The sequence below is a fragment of the Halichoeres trimaculatus genome, unplaced genomic scaffold, assembly GCF_033239565.1.
Source record: "Halichoeres trimaculatus isolate MK-OKI-2021-1 unplaced genomic scaffold, fHalTri1.1 fHalTri1_scaffold_14, whole genome shotgun sequence".
NCBI classification, from domain to species: Eukaryota; Metazoa; Chordata; class Actinopteri; order Labriformes; family Labridae; genus Halichoeres; species Halichoeres trimaculatus.
The window spans coordinates 34,269,377-34,288,785 of NW_027437192.1; the positions used below are offsets into that span (position 1 = coordinate 34,269,377).

At 41.4% G+C, this 19,409-nt stretch overlaps 1 protein-coding gene across 1 annotated transcript in view; it reads left to right on the top strand.

The window, feature by feature from the left end:
• The window catches only part of eif3i (eukaryotic translation initiation factor 3, subunit I), a 34,708-nt gene extending 20,238 nt beyond the window's left edge, over positions 1-14,470 (top strand). Inside the window, exons 8-11 of the mRNA XM_074687377.1 lie at positions 13,460-13,549; positions 13,766-13,839; positions 14,049-14,141; positions 14,225-14,470. Coding sequence (XP_074543478.1) covers positions 13,460-13,549; positions 13,766-13,839; positions 14,049-14,141; positions 14,225-14,306 — 339 coding nt within the window. The 3' untranslated portion in view covers positions 14,307-14,470. The remainder of the gene's footprint in view (positions 1-13,459; positions 13,550-13,765; positions 13,840-14,048; positions 14,142-14,224) is intronic.
• The last annotated feature ends 4,939 nt before the right edge of the window (positions 14,471-19,409 follow it).

The following is a 19,409-nucleotide window of genomic DNA, read 5'->3' on the forward strand; positions in this document are numbered from 1 at the left end:
CTGGTTTTAGAACAGGTCACAGCACTGAGACAGCCCTCCTCAGAGTGACCAATGATCTTCTTTTAGCAGCAGACAGAGGGGAGGGCTCAATTTTAATCCTTTTAGATCTCAGTGCAGCTTTTGACACAGTTGACCACGCTATTTTAATTAAACGACTCAAAAACTGGGTGGGTATCAAGGACACTGCACTTAGCTGGTTTCAGTCTTATCTTTTAGAGCGAACCTGTGCGGTCACCATAGGCAATCACAGCTCCTCTACTTCCACCATTGCCTGTGGTGTACCACAAGGTTCAGTTTTAGGTCCAATTTTATTTTCTATTTATATGCTGCCCCTTGGCCATCTAATTCAGCGCCACCAGGTCTCCTTTCACTGCTATGCGGACGACACACAGATATACCTTCCCCTGAGACCTGAGGACACACAGGGCCTAGCTGCTGTCATGAACTGTCTCAATGATATCAATTGTTGGATGGCAGAAAATTTTCTTCAACTAAACAACTCAAAATCCGAAATAATTCTCTGTAACATACCAAATTCCCCCCTGATACAGTCCTCTCTCGGTCCACTCTCATTAAACATTAAACCTTCAGCCAGAAATCTAGGAGTCATCTTTGACTCCGAACTCACCTTCTCCACCCACATCAATAAAATCACCCAGTCTTGTTTCTTCCATCTGCGCTCCATTTCAAAAATCAAACAAATACTCACCCCTCCAGATCTTGAGAAAGTAATTCATGCCTTCATTTTTTCCAGACTGGACTACTGTAACTCCCTCCTACCTGGCTTAAACAAAAAATCTCTCTCTCGCCTCCAACTAGTACAGAATGCAGCAGCTAGGCTTTTAACTGGTTTTAATAGACGGCATCACATCACACCAGTTTGAGCCTCCCTCCACTGGCTTCCTGTCAGTTTTAGAATTGATTTTAAGATTTTATTGATCACTTTTAAAGCTCTCACAGGACGTGCTCCTACTTACATTTCTGAGCTTTTAATTAAATATGAGCCAGCTCGCAGCCTCAGATCCTCTGGGGAAGGACTCCTGGTCGTTCCAAAGTCGAGGCTCTAACTAAAGGTGACAGAGCTTTCTCTGTCTGAGCTCCTCGACTTTGGAACAACCTGCCAGAGGAGATAAGGCATGCAGAGTCTGTTGGTTCTTTTAAATCACTTTTAAAAACCCACTTTTATAGGCTGGCTTTTATGTGATGCCGTCTTTCGTCTTTCATTCTTCATTCTTTCATTCTTTCATTTTTTGCTCTCTTACTTATTTATTTATTTATTTATTTATTCTTATTTTTCGTTTATCTAACATCATTATTCTGTTTATATTTATCTTTAATTTTTTTTATTTATTTTTTTTTATTTATATTTGATGTTTGTAACTGTCTTTTATTGCCCTTTCCATTGCCTTTTCCTCCTTTATCTCACTGAGTTTATGTTTTAGCTTTTATCCCAGTCCTCATGGTCTCATTTTACGTTGTATGGTTCCTGTATAGTCTGGGTCCCTGACTATGCTTCCTGTTGCCCTCATACATGATGTCTTTCTCCACAAGTGCGTCTTGAACTGTGTGTTTTGTTTTTGTGCTTGGCTTTATTTATTTATTTTTATTTTATTTTATTTTATTTTATTTTTTTTGTGTGTGCTTACGTTTATGTTTATGTTAAAGCACTTTGTAAACTTGTGTTTTTAAAAGGTGCTATATAAATAAAGTTATTATTATTATTATTATTATTATAAGAGTCATGCATTCTCCTCTGGCACAATATTGAGCAAAGCAGAAAGATGGTTGAAAGAGGAAGAAGATGCTGCCACACAACAGACCACTCAAGAGGAGCATGCTTCCACAGAAGGAGCCAGCATAGAGGAGCAGGCTGCTGCAGAGTTGGTCAGTGTAGAGGAGCAAGGAGGTGCATAGGGAACACAAGAGGATGGCAGAAATACCCACAAAAGACAACGGAGAGGAAGCATGTCCTTCTGCAGCCGTGTTGACGGGATGTTCAGTTCTCTGCTGTGACCCAACACTGGTGACCTGCCTGCCAGCTGTGTTAAGGATGAGCTACATCTGTACCTCAAGGAGCCAGTGATCGACAGGCGGACAGGGGACCCCCTCCAGTTGTGGAGAGTTCTTTGTGCACCACCCTTATCAGTCCCAAGTGAACGTGTCTTCAATGAAGTATCAGCAATAAGAGAAGCCTTCTCACTGGAGAGCACGCTGAACAACTCTGCTTTTTGCACCACAATCTGGTGCTGCTCAATTGGGACTACTAATGTATTTGAAGCTCAAATTTTGGAGCAACTTTTATTTCATATTGTTTTATTTCCTTAAAAAAGCTTCAAGATGTTATTTTATTTATTTAAATTTTCGTTCCCTGGGAACTCCCTACGCTTTCTGTTGTTGTTTGAACTTAAAAAAAGGAGACTTAAAGATAAAACAATACATTACTGAGCTTTTTGTTTTTACTTTGTTTTATTTACTATAAAAAAATTCAGGGTGATATTAATTTATTTGAATTGTCACTTTAGTTTAAAAAAGATGCTGCTTACCCTGGGAACTCCCTTCACTTTGTTGTTGTTTGAACTTAAAACAAAGAAGAGTTAAAGATAAAACAACACATTACTGAGCTTTTTTTTACTTTGCTTTATTTCCTATAAAAAAACTTCAGGGCAATATTGATTTATTTAAATTTCTAGTTAAGTTTAAAAGAGATGCTGCTAACCCAGGGAACTCCCTGCACATTCTTTTCTTGTTTGACCTTAAAACAAAGAAGAGTTTAGGATAAAACAACATTTCATTTATTTGGAAATATGAATATTTATGTTTACTGTATAAAACTTTAGGCAGCTAATGTATTTGTGTAATAGTTAATTAAACACCTGTAATGTCCTCCCAATTGCTATACACCTTCTGCCCTCTGGGGTCAAAATGACCCCATCCAGTTTTTAATGTAATTTAAGGCATATAACATGAATTTATTTGATCAATTTTGTGTTACATCTTTAGTCTGACTGCAGTCCAACGCGTAACCACAAATTTCCCCTCTTATTTAATGAACTGGGGGAAGATGGACCTTGTTTACATAAAAATATACCCTGTTTTTGTTTGGGGGGAAAATAAACAATTGATTATTTTGACTTATGTCATTTTGACAATTTAACTTATCACAGAGTGATATATATCTATGTCTGGGTTAAAGTTTAGTCAAATTTCAGTTTATGAATCATTCCATTTTTTTGAATGGTAGAAAATAATAACACCTGCTGTCCTCTGGGGTCAAACTGACCCCATCTCCATTGACTGGAATTTAAAGCAGAAATTCTTTTTATTCAATTAGTTTTGTGTTACACCTTTTGATTGACTTCAGTCCAACCCATTAACACAAATTTTGCGTCTTTATTTGAAACTTAGGGCAGATAGATATTGTTTATATAAAATTTACACTGTTTTTGAGAGAAAGAAATATATACAATTAATTATTTTGACTCTATATCATATTTTGATAATTTGACCTCTCATAGACTGGTAAATGTCAAAGTTTAGTGAGGAAACTGAGTTTAAGTTTTTTGAATTCACCTGCTGTCCGCTGGGGTCAAATTGACCCCATCTACTTTGACTGTTTATAGGGCATAACATATCAGTTATTGCCCACCTCAGTCTCAAATTTGTAGTCAACTTTTTTTCTGGCAAGATGGCGACCGGGCAAGACGTGATCAATGAACCTCTGGTGAAGCCTGGCCCAATTCAATACTTTGAGACCAATGAAAGTGCCTGAGCTACTCCATTATTTTGATGTAAGCACTCGGCAAGTTTTGGACCCACTGTTACATGCCGACCAGAAGTGGCACTAAATTTTGTCCATTGGAAAGCTAGCATTGCTAACATGTCCGAGGATACTCCCCTAACTCAGGGCATGCTAGACCAAGCCATGAAGGAGACAATGCAACCATTACTGAAAGAAATTCTGAACGATGTCCTTCAGCCCTTGTTACAAGGACTATAGGACAAAGTAACTGCAAAAATCAATGATGTTGCCAGGGAACTTCGTCCAGCCATTCTAACTTTACAAATAACGGTGACGGCTCATGCTGAGAGCATCAGCGCCCTCGAAACCTCCGATTCGGCGTTGGAGACGAGACTGGCCATCGTGGAAAAGAGCAACGCTGAACTGCTCGAGAAACTAATAAGCCTTGAAGACAGAAGCCGCAGAAATAATATAAGCGTGGTTGGCTTACCGGAGGGGGCTGAAGGCTCAAACCCAACAAAATTCATGCAGTCCTTTCTCAAAAGACCTTCGAGCAGGAGTTTCCTTCTTCTGGAGACAGACAGAGCCCACCGCACCGGACCACAGCCCCCGTTGGTGGCAGACTGGCAGACTTTCTTGGCGAGGATGCGTTTTTTACGGCAGAAAGAGCAGGTGATGCAGCTTTCCAGGGAAGTTGGCCAGCTGACGTTCAACTGCAAAAACATATTCATCTATCCAGACCTCTCCCCTGAAACATCCAGGCACCGAGCTGCATTTGGTCCAGTGAAGGAGATTCTCAGCTGAAAGCAGGGCGTGGGCTATGGCATCCGACACCCTGCCAGACTATGGATCAAGGTAGACGGCCAGCACATAATCTTTGACTCGCCGGTGGACGACAGGAAGTTTTGCAAAGATAAGTTCGAGTGACAGTCCTCCACTTTGCGCTGCTGATGTGAAGGTGGCGCGCTGTGTACTTGCGTCGATAGACGGATGAACACCTATGTAAACCGAGTTAAGTTTACCAATTTGGTACTTATGTGGGCTGTTGGTTTGAATGCTCCTCTATTTTTGTCTTTTTAAGGGGTTAGCTGACTGATTGATTTGGGATGTGTTTTATGATACTTTTTTCGTTATGTAGCCTTCGATGTTTCCCCAATGTTATTGTTTTGAGCTAAGGGGAAGGAGTTGCTCATATGCAAGGCTCTCCTATTTCTTTTTCTCTTCTCTATTCCGACCACATGAGGTCGTTAGTTACCCATTTGTCACCACAGGGTTCAGGTGATAACCTTTAGTACTTCTCTGGAGGTTTAACACGTTGAATGAGGTTGAGCTAGGAGTTGGAACTGTTAATCATTAGAGGAGCTGGTAATTTCCTCTACTATTACTGTAGCCTCAATGGTACCTCACAATTTGGCGGGTACCATGAGGGGTTTTTTTGTTTTTGTTTTTGTTTTGTTACATAATTTTGTGGGGTGTTTATTGGGGGGTGGGGTGGTCCAACGAAGTAGATGAGAGGTTTTTTATCTTCTTCTTTTTCTGTGCTTTTATTTATGTTAATCTTATACAGACCTATTCTTAATCTTTATTTTACAAGCAGTACACTCTTTGGTAATGACAGACCTTAATATTTTGAGCTTCTATGTGAAAGGGGCATAAACGCACGAGTATCTTTGAATTTTTGCGAAAAAAGACCTTTCATTTATTCAGGAAACACATCTTTTACGACAACAGGCTAATAGGTAAGCTAATAAACATTAACCAATTCTGGCTTCTACAGCTGCAGCTTCTTGATCTAAAGGGGTGGCTGTTCTTGCAAGACGCAGACCCAAGCTGGATTCTTTGGGTTGCTGGTCTAATGATACTGGGAGAATAGCCATAGCTAAAATTTCTTTTGAGGGCAAAATGATCGCCTTAGTTTCTGTATATGCACCAAATGTGTTAGACAAAGAGTTTTTTAGTTTACTGACTAAAACCCTACTGGATCTGTCAGATTTCAAACTCATAGTGGGTGCTGATTTCAACACAGTGTGGGATTATAGAGTAGTCCACTCTACTGTAGTTGAAAGTAGGGAACAAGCGCAGACCTCTTCAGAACTGCGTGCCTGGGCTAGTCACACGGGTCTGGTTGACATTTGGCGCTTAATGAACCCAGTAGTTAGAGATTATTCTCTGACTGTCATTCTTCATTTTCAAGGATTGATTTCATTTTCTCCTCTATTGAACTGTCTCACAAAATTGGAAAGGTGGATTTACTCCCGGTTGCATTTTCTGGTGGTATGTTCGGGTGCTGTAACAGACAGAGCCCCCAGATGGCAGTTTAATTCTACATTATTGCGTGATACAACATTTGTGGCTCAAATGCAAACAGGACTGTGTGAATTCATTAATATTAATACAGGTTCGATGAATGACCCGCGGATAGTTTAGGACTCCATTAAAGGTTATATCAGAAGTAATGCAATAATCTACTCATCTACAGTTAGGGAGGCGCATGCTGCTCGGCTGGATAGGCTGGAGACTCAATTTGCGGAACTGGATGCCGCTTTGCAAAACAACTTCAATGAGAATACAGCTGCACAGAGAGAGGTGATCAGAAGGGAGATTATTTCACTCCTCAAGCATCGCTCCGAGTTTCTGATAAAGCACACAAGGCAAACTATTATTTCAATAATGCGAGGCCCAGCCATTTGCTGGCACTACGTCTCAAATCTAACGAACATTTTGCTGACATTGCGGTGGTTAAAGGGATAGTTCAGTTTTTTGAAGTGGGGTTGTATGAGCTCTATGTGACCACTAAGGACATTAGATACAGTAGAAAGTTGTCTCCTCTCCCTCAGTAAGACACAGACTGTAATCGATGGTGACGAGGAAATAGACGCTAACAGGGAGAAACCGTACCAAAATCAAAGGCTATTTTCTCTGCCTACAAGAACTACAATCAAAAAGTAATACCACAGTTTAAGAGTATGATACATAAAATATTTTTTAAGTGCATTAAGTCTTCGGAAATATAAACATTTATCTGGACCTAACTAACTCATGTGTCCTTACGCACAGCGCTAGTGCGCTCCGTCCCCCCTCCTCCTTTCAGCTGTAGGGAATGTAAACAAGCTATGCTTCGAGCGCTGGTTTTAGCCTCGTGTAAGTTTGATCAAGTATCGTAATTCTTTTGTTTGTCTAAGGATTGTGAGGCAGCGTAGGAAATTCAAAATGAGTGACTATGACAGCGACGAAGAAGTTTTATTCACTTTGGAACCAAAAGGATACCTGTATGAGCTGGAGTAGCTACACAGAAGAGGAGCTGCTACAGATGGCGACTGAAAGGAACACAGAGGAAACATCTGCAGACACTGGACATCGAGATGCTGAGTGTTACTGCTCCCACGACTGTTGTTGTTGTTGTTGCTGTTACAGGACACTCCAGATTTCAGAAGAGCAGGGAAATCTGTGTGATGAGTTACACAGACGGCTTGAGAGCCAGCAGTGTCCTCAGACAAATCCTGAAGAGTGTCTGTAACCAAGTTCCACTCGTGACAGCAGTAACACTCAGCATCCGTGGGCATTGAGTCACAGCTCAGACATTTACACCACTGAGTATTTCAGACACTGTCTTGATGTCCAGTGTCCGTGGATGTTTCCTCTGTATTCCTTTCAGTCGCCATCTGTAGCAGCTGCAGACAGGTATCCTTTTGGTTCCAAAGTGAATAAAACTTCTTCGTCGCTGTCATAGTCACTCATTTTGAATTTCCTACACTGCCTCACAATCCTTTGAGTACAAACAAAAGAGTTAGGATACTTGATCAAACTTACACGAGGCTACAACCAGCGCCCTAAGCATAGCTTGTTTACTTTGCCTACAGCTGAAAAGAGGAGGGGGGACGGAGCACACTGGCGCTGCACGTAAGGACACATGACCAGTTAGTTAGATCCAGATAAATGTTTATATTTCCGAAGACTTAATGCACTTAAAAAATATTTTATGTATCGTACTCTTAAACTGTGGTATTACTTTTTGATTTGAGTTCTTGTAGGCAGAGAAAATAGCCTTTGAATTTGGTACGGTCTGTCCCTGTTAGCGCCTATTTCCTCGTCACCATCGATTACATTTTGTGTCTTACTGAGGGAGAGGAGACAACTTTCTACTGTATCTAATGTCCTTAGTGGTCATATAGAGCTCATACAACCCCACTTCAGAAAAACTGAACTATCCCTTTAAGTCAAAGGAAGGGGTGGTGCACACAGAACCTAGGGAGATAAATAAAACTTTTAGCACATTCTATCTGTATACCTCTGAGGTTGTCCATGAGGTGGCTAAATGTGAGTTCTTATCTGAATTACATTTGCCAATGCTCAGTAGGGCAGAAGCAGACTCCTTGGATGAGCCCATCTCAATGCGGCAATTCAAAATATGCGTAAAGGCAAGTCACCCAGTTTTGACGGGATACCACCATACATTTTGGGATTGTCTTGGCCCTTCAATGGTTAGGGATGTTTCATTATGGGATAGAAAAAGGGGCCTTTTCCAGGGATGTTAACGTGGCCATCATATCCTTACTGCTTAAGAAGGGCAAGGATCCCACAAATTGCGCAAACTACAGACCCATCTCTCTCCTCAGTTCTGACTGTAAGATTTTTGCCAAGATGCTAGCAGCCGGTTACAGGTATATATGACTAAACTGGTCCACTGTGACCAAACAGGTTTTATTAGTTCCAGACTAGCATTTGATAATGTCAGAAGATTGCTACATATCATTAATGGTGCAGTGAACATCAGGTCCCCGGCTGCTGTGCTCTCACTGGATGACATGAAGGCATTTGATCGGCTAGAGTGGCCTTATCTATGGGCTGTGCTCGAGAGGATAGGTTTGGGTGCCACTTTTATTGGGCTGGTTAAAGTGCTTTATTGCAATCCAACCGCTATGGTGCTAACTGGTAAGATCTGCTCCCCACCATTTAAAATAGGCAAGGGCTCCCGTCAGGGATGCCCCCTGAGCCCTCTTCTTTTTGCCCTCTCACTGGAACCACTTGCGCAGACAATTCGGCAGTCTTCTCTGACCTCCTCTATATCAATCAATGGTACACAACATCATATCAGTTTATATGCTGATGATGTCTTATTATTTGTGGAGAATGCTGCTCAGTCCGTGACTCACGTGCTCTCAATTTTTGATCAGTTAAATGGCATTTCAGGTTATAAGATAAATTGGTCAAAATCTGCCCTTATGCCATTGAGGGAAGCAATGAGATCTGCCACAGTATCACCTTTGATTCCAATTGTAAAGCAGTTCAGATATTTTGATATAGAAATTTTCCTCTCCCTGCAACCTATTGTAAAACACAATTTTGAGTACACCCTCAAGAAAGCCTGCCTTGATTTGAACAGTTGGTCCTCTCTACTCAACTCTCTTTAAGCCAGTGTCGATTATAAAAATTAATATTCTGCCCCGTGTCAACTTTGAGAGTTCAAGCTCCCCCTGCCCCCTCCAAGAAAATTTTGGAATAAATTACACTCTGCTGTCTCTAAATTCGTGTGGCATGGGAAGCACCCCGTCTTAAGCTGTCCTTATTACAAAGAGCTAAAGCTAACGGTGGCCTATCGTTGCCTAATTTTGAATTTTACCACTGGGCCTTCATGTTACGCCCGCTTCTTAAGTGGTTCGATCCAGTAGCCAATGTCTCATGGCGAGAACTCGAAGAAAGTTTGGTGCATTCCATTGAATTAAAGGGCGTCTTATATTCCAATGTAACCACTCAACAATGCAGGACTTGTTTTAGGCCTATAGTTTCCCAACTAGTGAATGTATGGAAAGCTGCAGAGAAACTTTGTAAGATCTCTTTAAAATAGAACTTGCTCTCTCCTGTGTTCAATATTTTAATCAATTCAATAGTTTAATTGTTGATTTTTGCTCTGGTGTTGATTTTTGTACCTGTCTGCTAGTTTTTGTTGGACCTGGTTGGGTGGGAAGGGTTTTTTTGTTTTGTTTTCCCGGGCTAACTGTCACTATTTCCATTGGCTGTAATTTCTGGCTAAGATTCACAAAAAACTTTTTTCCAACTTACTACCTATCGCCGCACACCTCCTCAGCAATGTCCGTAATCATTTCCAAAATATTTAACTTTTCAAACTAACTCACAGTAAAATTAAATCTAACCAACTGTCTGAAAGTGCCCTCGGATGCAAGCAGTGCAAGTAGTAACAGCATGATCATTGCAGATGTATGCATCACTTTTTTTTTTTTTTTTGGACGGCATTTTTCAATCACCCTGTCAAGGGCAATATTTGCACCCACACCCTTGGGTGGTGGACCACGAGGGGCAGCTAAGCCAGGAAGAGCAGCTAGGCCAGAACAGGCAGCTTGGGCTGGAGGTGAGGCTGCTTCAGATGAGGAGCTGAGCAATCCTGCAGGATCTACATAACTAATCTTAGTATGTTACTGGGAAAGAGACAACTGGACTGGGATGAGGTGAAATTGATGGGTAGCTAGTAGAAACACATCACAGTGATTCTCCTATCGAGTCTTTATCATTCTGAGCGGGCTGTTAGCTCCCACTGTCATGTGTAGCGTTGTGGTCACATGATGTCGAGTGGATGTTTGGAGAAGTTTCTTGGGAGAGAATTAAGCCCTTTAGGTTATGCCCAAGCTGAAGGTAGCTAGCAAAGTCCAGACTTGAGGAGCTGGCCCTCCTGTGTTGAGCTGCTTGTAAAGTGTAGCTGGTTGTTTTGTTTTCCGGATGTACAGGTCTGAGCCTTCCTCACTGCACTGGACAGCTCACCCATATTGCCCTGCTTGTGTCTTGGTGTTTTGTCCTTGGGATGGACCAGCTTCTACCTTAGAGTGTTTCCAGGCTTAAGATGAACAGGAATATGGTGTTTGTCAAAAATCCTTTTAGTTTTTCAGATTCTCCTGCAATGTTAGAGATCTCAGTGTCCTTTCTCTTCTTCTCTTTCAAGTAGGGCTGCAGCGATTAGTCAACATAATCGACTACGTCAACGCTAAAAATCCGTCGACACAAATTTTAATAGTCGACGCGTCGTATTATTGTTTTTATTGTTGTTGTCACATGGTAAACTCAAACACCAGGGGGTGATACTCATTTGTAACTTCAGTTCACAGCATGAGGTGCTGTGTTATTGGATACTTTTATGGGTAAAGATCACTAAGTTCATACGTGAGGAATATTGATGAGGAAATATCTCCACTCCCACAGAGCGCTGTGTGCTGACGGAGGCTCTGCATCTCCAGTTTGGACAGCCTGACAGCTCCCGGAGTTTAGCGTCTGATAACGTGATTTAGAGAGTCTCCTTCACTCTCTGTTACAGACAGTTTTTCAGGATCTGAGTCACAAAATAGTGTCAAAACTCCCCTAACTTTTAAAGGAGAGGACACTTAAGCTGCGTTTCCACCAAGCAGTACGGGTCGGTTCAGTACGGTTTGGGACAGTTATGTCTCATCCCGTTTGCGTTTCCACAGCAAACTGTGTCCTCTCGTGGTGGGCGGAGTGTAAGCCGGATGCTGGAAGCCACAGCTGGCAAACAATAGCGCGACGCCGTAGCAGCTTACCCCGCGATTAAATCCAACAAAGAAGAAAAACGCGACACAGTAAACAAAGAGCACGGATGGAAGACATGCAGCATTTCGTCCTCTCTGTGATTTTCATGTAACTCTCTGTTACAAAGTGCGATCAAGCTTTGTTTCAGAGAAGTCTGTGAGCCGCAAGGAGAAATACAGCTGCTGTCGGGGTGAGTGACGATTCTTTTGACCAATCAATCGTCTGCAGTGTGTTGCTTCACCTCCCGAGAGCGGATCGGTTCAGTCTGGCACCCATACGAAAGGGTCCCAAAAAAGTGGGATGGCTCGTCTCGGTTTTTAGGGATCCGTCCCGGGATGAGTCAGTGGAAACGCCGCTAAAAGCGCACCGTACCGAGACGAACCGACCCGGACTGCTTGGTGGAAACGCGGCTTTATCTGATGGAGCTCTCACTCTCAAGCTCACACTGCACTGGTAACACTCAGCAGGGAGGAGGAGGGGTGGAGTACACATGAGCGAAATAGCGCATGTAGAAAAACGAAACTAAACGCAATGTCATGGAGAGCTGGGCCCTAATAAACAGATTAACATTAGAAAACAAGAACAAAGTCACTAATAAGCAGTCTGTCCAACACTGCATACAACAACTTCATTTCCCTGTTACCTGCTTCATTCATTTTGAGATTTATTTAAATTTTTTTCTATAGAAGGCTACTTATATTTTTTATGTCATCATGAATGAAATAAAGACAAACAAACCAACAAACATGACACAGGGCTGACCAATCAGAGGTGAGAACCTAACTCGGAGTAAATGCAGTGAAAATGAAACACACAGGTTGATTTCTCAAGGTCTGCACATTTTAAAGGTCAAATTAGGTTGAAACACAAAATAACCGTGATTAATCGACTAATCAAAAAAATAATCAATAGATTAGTCGACTTTAAAAATAATTGTTAGTTGCAGCCCTATTGGATTGTAAGAGTAAACAGACTGGCCTTTATATTTTTTATAATTTTATTCTATATTTTGCATTTTGCTGTGCAAAACAGTGTTGTTTAATTAGCTGTTATGAGAGAAATTGTTTTGGCATGTATTTGGATACATTATGATTTTGAAATAATCGAACAACAGAAAAATAATCGGTCAATTAATCGTTAGATTAGTCGACTAATCGATAAAATAATCGCCCGATTAATCGTTTTAAAAATAATCGTTTACCCCCAGCCCTACTTTCAAGTTGGGGTATCCACAGGTTTTAGGTTCTCTTCAATGTGTTTCTGTTGCTTTTCCTTTCCATCTTTCTCTGTGGGCACACTCAGCCTGGTGGTTTAGGGTTCTGATAACAGTGGATTGAACTTGATGGATGAATTGCCCCTCAATGGTCTGAAATTAGCTCCATAGCCTTCTGTGGAGTACAAGGCTTCTGTGTCCTTATTGTGCTGCCCTCTTTCTCAGACTAAATTGTAAAAAGACCCAACATCTGAGAAAAAGACCTTTATTGTTGTTATCAAACTGGACCCCACACATCAAACGTGAGATCAAAGATGTTTTGGAAAGCTGTATTATTTGATCTTTAGCTCCTTTGCCCCACTTTATACTGTGGGGCCAACAGAGGACAACAGATATTAAATTCAATAAAGCACCCGTAATTCAGCCAAATTACCTGAAATTTAGTGTACTCATAAAGAGCACAGCACTAAACAAGCTGTTATTTTCAGATCATTTGATGAATAAAATCATATTTTATCAGCAAAAGATTGAATTTAGGGTCAAATTGACCCCATTAAAAGTTGTAAGACATAATCGGTATCGACCCCTAAAAAAGCATATCGGTCTGTCTCTACTATGAACTGTAAACAGCACTGAAGACAGAACAATACAGCAATATAAACAGCACTGTAAAAAGTAAACACTGTAAATAGTAAACAGCACTGTAAACTACACTGTGAACACAGCCATTAAAACTGCCAACGGCACTGTATGAGTTCCTTTTGTTTCCTTTATTGTGAAATCCATCTTTCAGAACTAACTTTCAATGCAAAACGTGGACTCAGCTGATCACAGTGTAAAGCTCTCTCAAATGGTTCAGCCATGCGTTTGGATCATTTTTAGGGTCTGCAATCTGGTTTCTCTTTGCCCTCTCATGTCCTACTCTAATTCTGGATGTTTTTTGTGTTTTGTCTCAGCTATTTGACTGTTCCTCTCTGGACCACATCAAGACTTTCAAAACAGAGAGACCTGTGAACTCTGCAGCCATTTCTCCTATCATGGACCATGTAAGGGGGCACGGAGACAATTTGTTCCTCTAAAACCAATAAGGCCTGATCAGCAAATGAGCATGTAGGAATGTGAACTGTGTGTGTGTGTGTGTGTGTGTGTGTGTGTGTGTGTGTGTGTGTGTGTGTGTGTGTGTGTGTGTGTGTGTGTGTGTGTGTGTGTGTGTGTGTGTGTGTGTGTGTGTGTGTGTGTGTGTGTGTGTGTGTGAGATGCAGGTGGTGATGGGAGGTGGACAGGAAGCCATGGAGGTCACAACAACCTCCACCAGGATCGGCAAGTTTGAAGCAAGGTCAGGAGAAGTTTTGATGATAAATGAAACATGGAATTCCTTATTTACCACGCACATGCGCACTCGAGAGCACACACATACACACACACACACACACACACACACACACACACACACACACACACACACACACACACACACAGTTTCTCCTATTCAGGTTGAAGCCTGTGCACATACAGGCTCTGAACCCATTGTGTCCTTATCCTCAGGTTCTTCCATGCAGCATATGAAGAGGAGTTTGGCAGGGTCAAAGGTCACTTTGGCCCCATTAATTGCGTGGCGTTCCACCCTGATGGCAAAAGGTTTGACCTGGTCTTCAGACTCTCTGTGTTTGAGTGTAGAATGGCAACTGCTCTGCTTTAACCTGACTGTTCTCTGTTCACAGTTACAGCAGTGGCGGAGAAGATGGATATGTGAGGATTCATTACTTTGACCCTCAGTACTTTGATTTCGAACTGGAGGCGTGAGCTCTTTCCACTCTCATCTTGCCTAAGCTGATGGGAGGAAACCACCCCAGTGCTTCCCACTGTTCCCTCTAAATCCAAACACAGTCATTCTACATTATTAAGGCCAGGATGTTATTTTCCTGTAATCTTAATCCCACAGATTACTTCAATAAAAGATGAAGGTTGTTTCATAGATGATTGTGGCTGTGTTTATATCAAAGATTTTATGGAGACATGACCAGTGACTGTGAAAATGAATAAGAAGCAGCATCTCTTTCTGACATGATTATGTACTGTTAATTATTTCCTTTTGTGGTTTGTGAAAAAATCTGTCACTACGTGGCATCAGACTTTATTGGCAGCTGTGCATTTCTGCTGAAAGTACAGAGCTTTAGCTATGCATCAGCAGACTATGAACAGTCCACATGGAGTTCAGTGAGACCTTTACAGATGGACTTCGGTTTGGTTTGAGGCCCTGACAGAAAATGTGAACATACACTGAAAAATGAAAGCCGGGAGACCTGATACTCAATTAAAGAAAGCATAGATAATATTTTTTAAATATGAAGACTGAGGATCCCTGTATTTTGCCTTAGAGGCACCTCTGTCAGCTCGATGGAACGTAAGAGGTAATTCCATGTTGAACATTTCTATCCTAGCTTGATGTGGGCTTTCAGACTCTCAGCAGTTTAGAATCTTCATTTTTAATACAACAAATGAGCCTTACAAAGTAATGACCCAATCCAAATACAAAGATCACGAAAAAGAGACGAAAAAATGACAAGAAACAGACAAAGAAGAGAGAGCTGCTGCAGGAGGCAGCCATAGCCAACAGGCGCTTAGCAATGTATATGCACACAAACACATATATACATGACCTATATGCATATACATAGAGTAGAATAGAATAGAAAATACTTTATTTGTCTCCATGGGGAAGTTCAGGAGGCGTTCCAGCAGCAATCAAGAAAACAAAGGTAAGAAAGTGTATAGAAAGTGCAAAAGGGTCCACAGAAAGATAGATGATGACAGCTTTGCCATCATTCTCCAATTCAACCAGCCTCCACCTCCACAGGGTCCAGGACTGAGCTTCTTCAGCAGTCTGTTCAGTCTCTGTCTCCTGGATCCTGTCTGCTCACAGCAGGCGAAGCTCTTCCTATGTCATGTTGGTGTCCAGTGCTTTCTCTGTTAGCCATGTCTGTGAATAGCATGACGCTACCAGGCCTTCTGCTGCTGGGTTAGCACAGCTAGCTCGTCCATCTTATTGGAGATAGATCTTACGTTCCCAATAACGATGGTTGGAAGGACAGCTTGATGTCCTCACTTTTTAGCTCACACCTGAGAACCAGCACGTTGTCCTCACCTAGACCCGGCAGCAGAAACAAATTAGAGGGGAGACATGACATTTTTTAAGGGGGCATAATTTTTTTGAACGTAATTTTATCTTCCCCAGGCTGAACAGTGGCTCTGTGGGCACTCCTAAAGTTTTGACATATCATTTTCTCTCACTAAAAACAGGCAGTTCATCCATAAATATATAAACGTGTTCATTTATAAAACTTAGAAGATGAAGAACAGCAATGGAAGCTGAGGTGTTCAAAAAGCAGCACCATGCAGCCACTATTAGAAACACAAGATGTCAACAGTCACACTGAAGTAAACAGTCATGCTAGGAGAAGGTTAGCTACAGCAGCTAGGTAGCAGGAGGGGGAGAACAATGCAGTGTAACCCTTCTGCCTGCAAGTAGAAAACAGTTAAAGCCAGTTCAAGTTAAAACCACTCTAGTAGAGCTGCAGACGGCGTTTGTGAACTGTGTGAAGCCTTCTTAGAACCCTCTGCTTCCACTCATTCCTAAACTTCTTAGTCAATTCCTTCTCAAATGCCAACTGGATGAGGTTGGCCTTGTGCTGATGAAGCATAGCTTGGCGATGCTCTGTGAAGACATTTTTAAGAGTGGAAAATAAATCTGTACAGAGTGCAGTTCTGGCTCCAAAACTAAGTCCATGTTTAAACGCAGTGAGAACAGTGGACATTGCCTCCAGTAGTAACTCCGCCGTCTTCTTCAGAAGCTGTCGTCCTGACAGCTGTGGCGTCTTTTTATCAGCTGTTTCTGGTAGTAGCTGGCAGGACAGATTGATCACGTGATCTGTCCCGCCAGCTAAAAATCACCACCGCAGCATATAACGACCTCCTCCCCACAGCAAGCATCACACCACGCATCTATGGCACGCCCAAAATTCACAAAGCAGACCCCCTGCTCCGCCCCATCGTTGACAGCACAGGGTCTGTCACATACAACTTATCCAAAGCACTCGTGAACATCATCAAACCCCTCCTAGGAAACAGCCCACATCATTGCAAAAATTCTAAACAACTGGCAGAGGATCTAAAAACCATCACAATAGAACAGGGTGAGATTTTAATATCACATGATGTCATTTCATTATTCAGAAAAACACCAGTAGAGGTCACCCTTCACATTGTGAAAGAGAGACTCATAAAGGACAGAACACTCAAAAAACACACAAATCTATCAATAACAGACCTATTTCACCTTCTCACTTTCGTGGCGAAATCCACATATTTCCAATACAAAGACACCATATACAGACAGAAAGAGGGATCCGCCATGGGGGACCCACTCTCTGCCATCATGAGCAATTTCTTCATGGAGGATCTGGAGGACAAGGCCATCAGCACAGCACCACAACACTGCAAACCCACACTATGGAAACGTTATGTGGATGACATTTTGGAGAAAATAAAATCTGGACAAACACAAGAATTCACTAATCACCTCAACACCATAGACAAAACAGGAAACATCAAATTTACACATGAGGTAGAAAAACAAGGGACAATTTCTTTTCTGGATATAAGTATTCACCACAAACAGGACGGCAGCATCAACACAACAGTATACAGAAAACCCACTCATACAGACCAGTACTTACTTTGGACCTCAGAACACCCCGCTGCACACAAGCTCTCAGTTGTCAGAACTTCATACGAACAGCTCAATATCATCACGGACCAGGAGGACAAGAGGAGGGAGGAAAACCACAGAAAGACAGCTCTGAAAAATTGCCTATACCCAACATGGGCAATTAAGAAGGGGAAGCATCAGGTCAATAACAAACAGAAGAAAGAAACACAGAAAAGAAAACAAACAAAAAAGGACAATCAATACAAGGAATGATGTCCTTGTATTGATTGACAGTGCCATACATCAGGGGGATCACAGAGACAATACAACGAGCAATGAAGGAACATATCATTGGAACAATCGTCAAACCTCACACAAAACTCAGACAGTTACGCTTACACCCCAAGGACAGAATACACCTGGACAATAAATGCAATGTCATATACAACATACCATGCAAAACATGCAAAAAATCATACATTGGGGAAAAGGGGGAGAACATTCAGCACAAGAAGAAAAGAGCATCTGAAGGAGTGCGAAAAACAAACAACCACACGTCTCAGGAAGGAGGAAAACCTCCTCATCAGGAAAACCTAAAATCAGCAATATTGGACCACTGCAAATGTGAAAACCACATAATGGACTGGGACAAATCAACAATAATCGGAGCAGAAAGCAACAAATACAAAAGATGGATTAGAGTCAATAGAGATCAGGAAACGGGGAAAGGACACCATCAACAGGGATGAAGGAGCCTTCCAGCTCTCGCACACCTGGGACACACTTCTCCAGAGGCCGTCAGGCAACGGGGGGCGTAGCTGGCGGGACAGACCACGTGATCAATCTGTCCTGCCAGCTACTACCGGAAACAGCTGATAAAAAGACACACCACAGCTGTCAGGACGACAGCTTCTGAAGAAGACGGTGGAGTTACGTCAAAACATATCACGGTAACCATACCTTTTTGTCTTTGAGAAGAACACTAAAACACACAGTCATGAAGAACAATCAAAAAAATGCTCATTTCATTGAACTAAATCATCTCAAGTGTGATGTGAGCCACATACGGAAACATCTCAGTTTATTTTAAAAGGTCCAAGTTGACTATGCCACGACAATACAGGCTATTAAATCGTATTAAAAGGAGCTTTGTGGCTTTTTGAATTCAATAATAAACTTCTGAACTTTTGCCTAATCTTAATCACCTGCTTTATTGTCAATTTTGTCTCATCTGGTGGAGAAGAGTCTTTCATTTGTGTCCTGAGGCACAACCAAGACACAGCAGGTGTCTTGGTCAGGTCAAGTTAAGGCTTCACCTTGGTGACTTCCAAGAATGTGGCTTGTCCAGGATCCAGGGTATTGAGTGCCTAAAAGATTGTGCATCATACATACATGATAATTCTGTTCTAAGAGGATGCCCAAGACAATCTAGAGTGATTGATTTTCACAAAGATACTGAAAGTGAGAAGTCAACAAAGTTTAGAAATTAGCTTTGTGATCTTGAAATATTCTTAAACTTTACATACTCTTCATATTCTGTACTGGACCAAGAATGACCTTGTAGCAAGGATTTGCACCAAATTTTAATTAAAAAAAAAAAACCTTTCAGAATTTTTAAATAGCCTAAGCAACTGAAAAAATAAAGATTAATCATCCATAAGTATTAAAAATAGCAGAGAAATTGTATTTTTTAAGTTTTACACCACTTGTTTCTGGAGAAAAATTTGTAATACACACAATAATGTCATGTAATAAATTAAAATATTAAAGCCAAAATGATTTGAATGCATATTATTGACCTTCAAAATTACATAAACATTCTGGAACTTTTGGACTTCATAATATTATCACTGAGCACCTTTCTCACTGCTACATTATGGACAGAGATTTCCCTAATTAACAGCAGAAAAGACACCACTTACCATAAATTTTATCTTTGATGCCATTGTATTATTCAACATCAGTCATCTCTACCTTTTCATTATTACAGATCTTAATGTAAATGTCAGATTAATAACTCTTTACATGCAAGTCATTGATTACTTTTACAAAAACCATCTTTGCAATCATATAGGCATGAGGACCCCCCTGAAAACAAGTTGCTGCATTTCTTATCTTATCTTCAGGATTTGCGCATGCGTCAGCGTCCGTTCCGTCCGCCAGATGTTCTCTTGGAAAACTAGACTTTTAATGAGTTT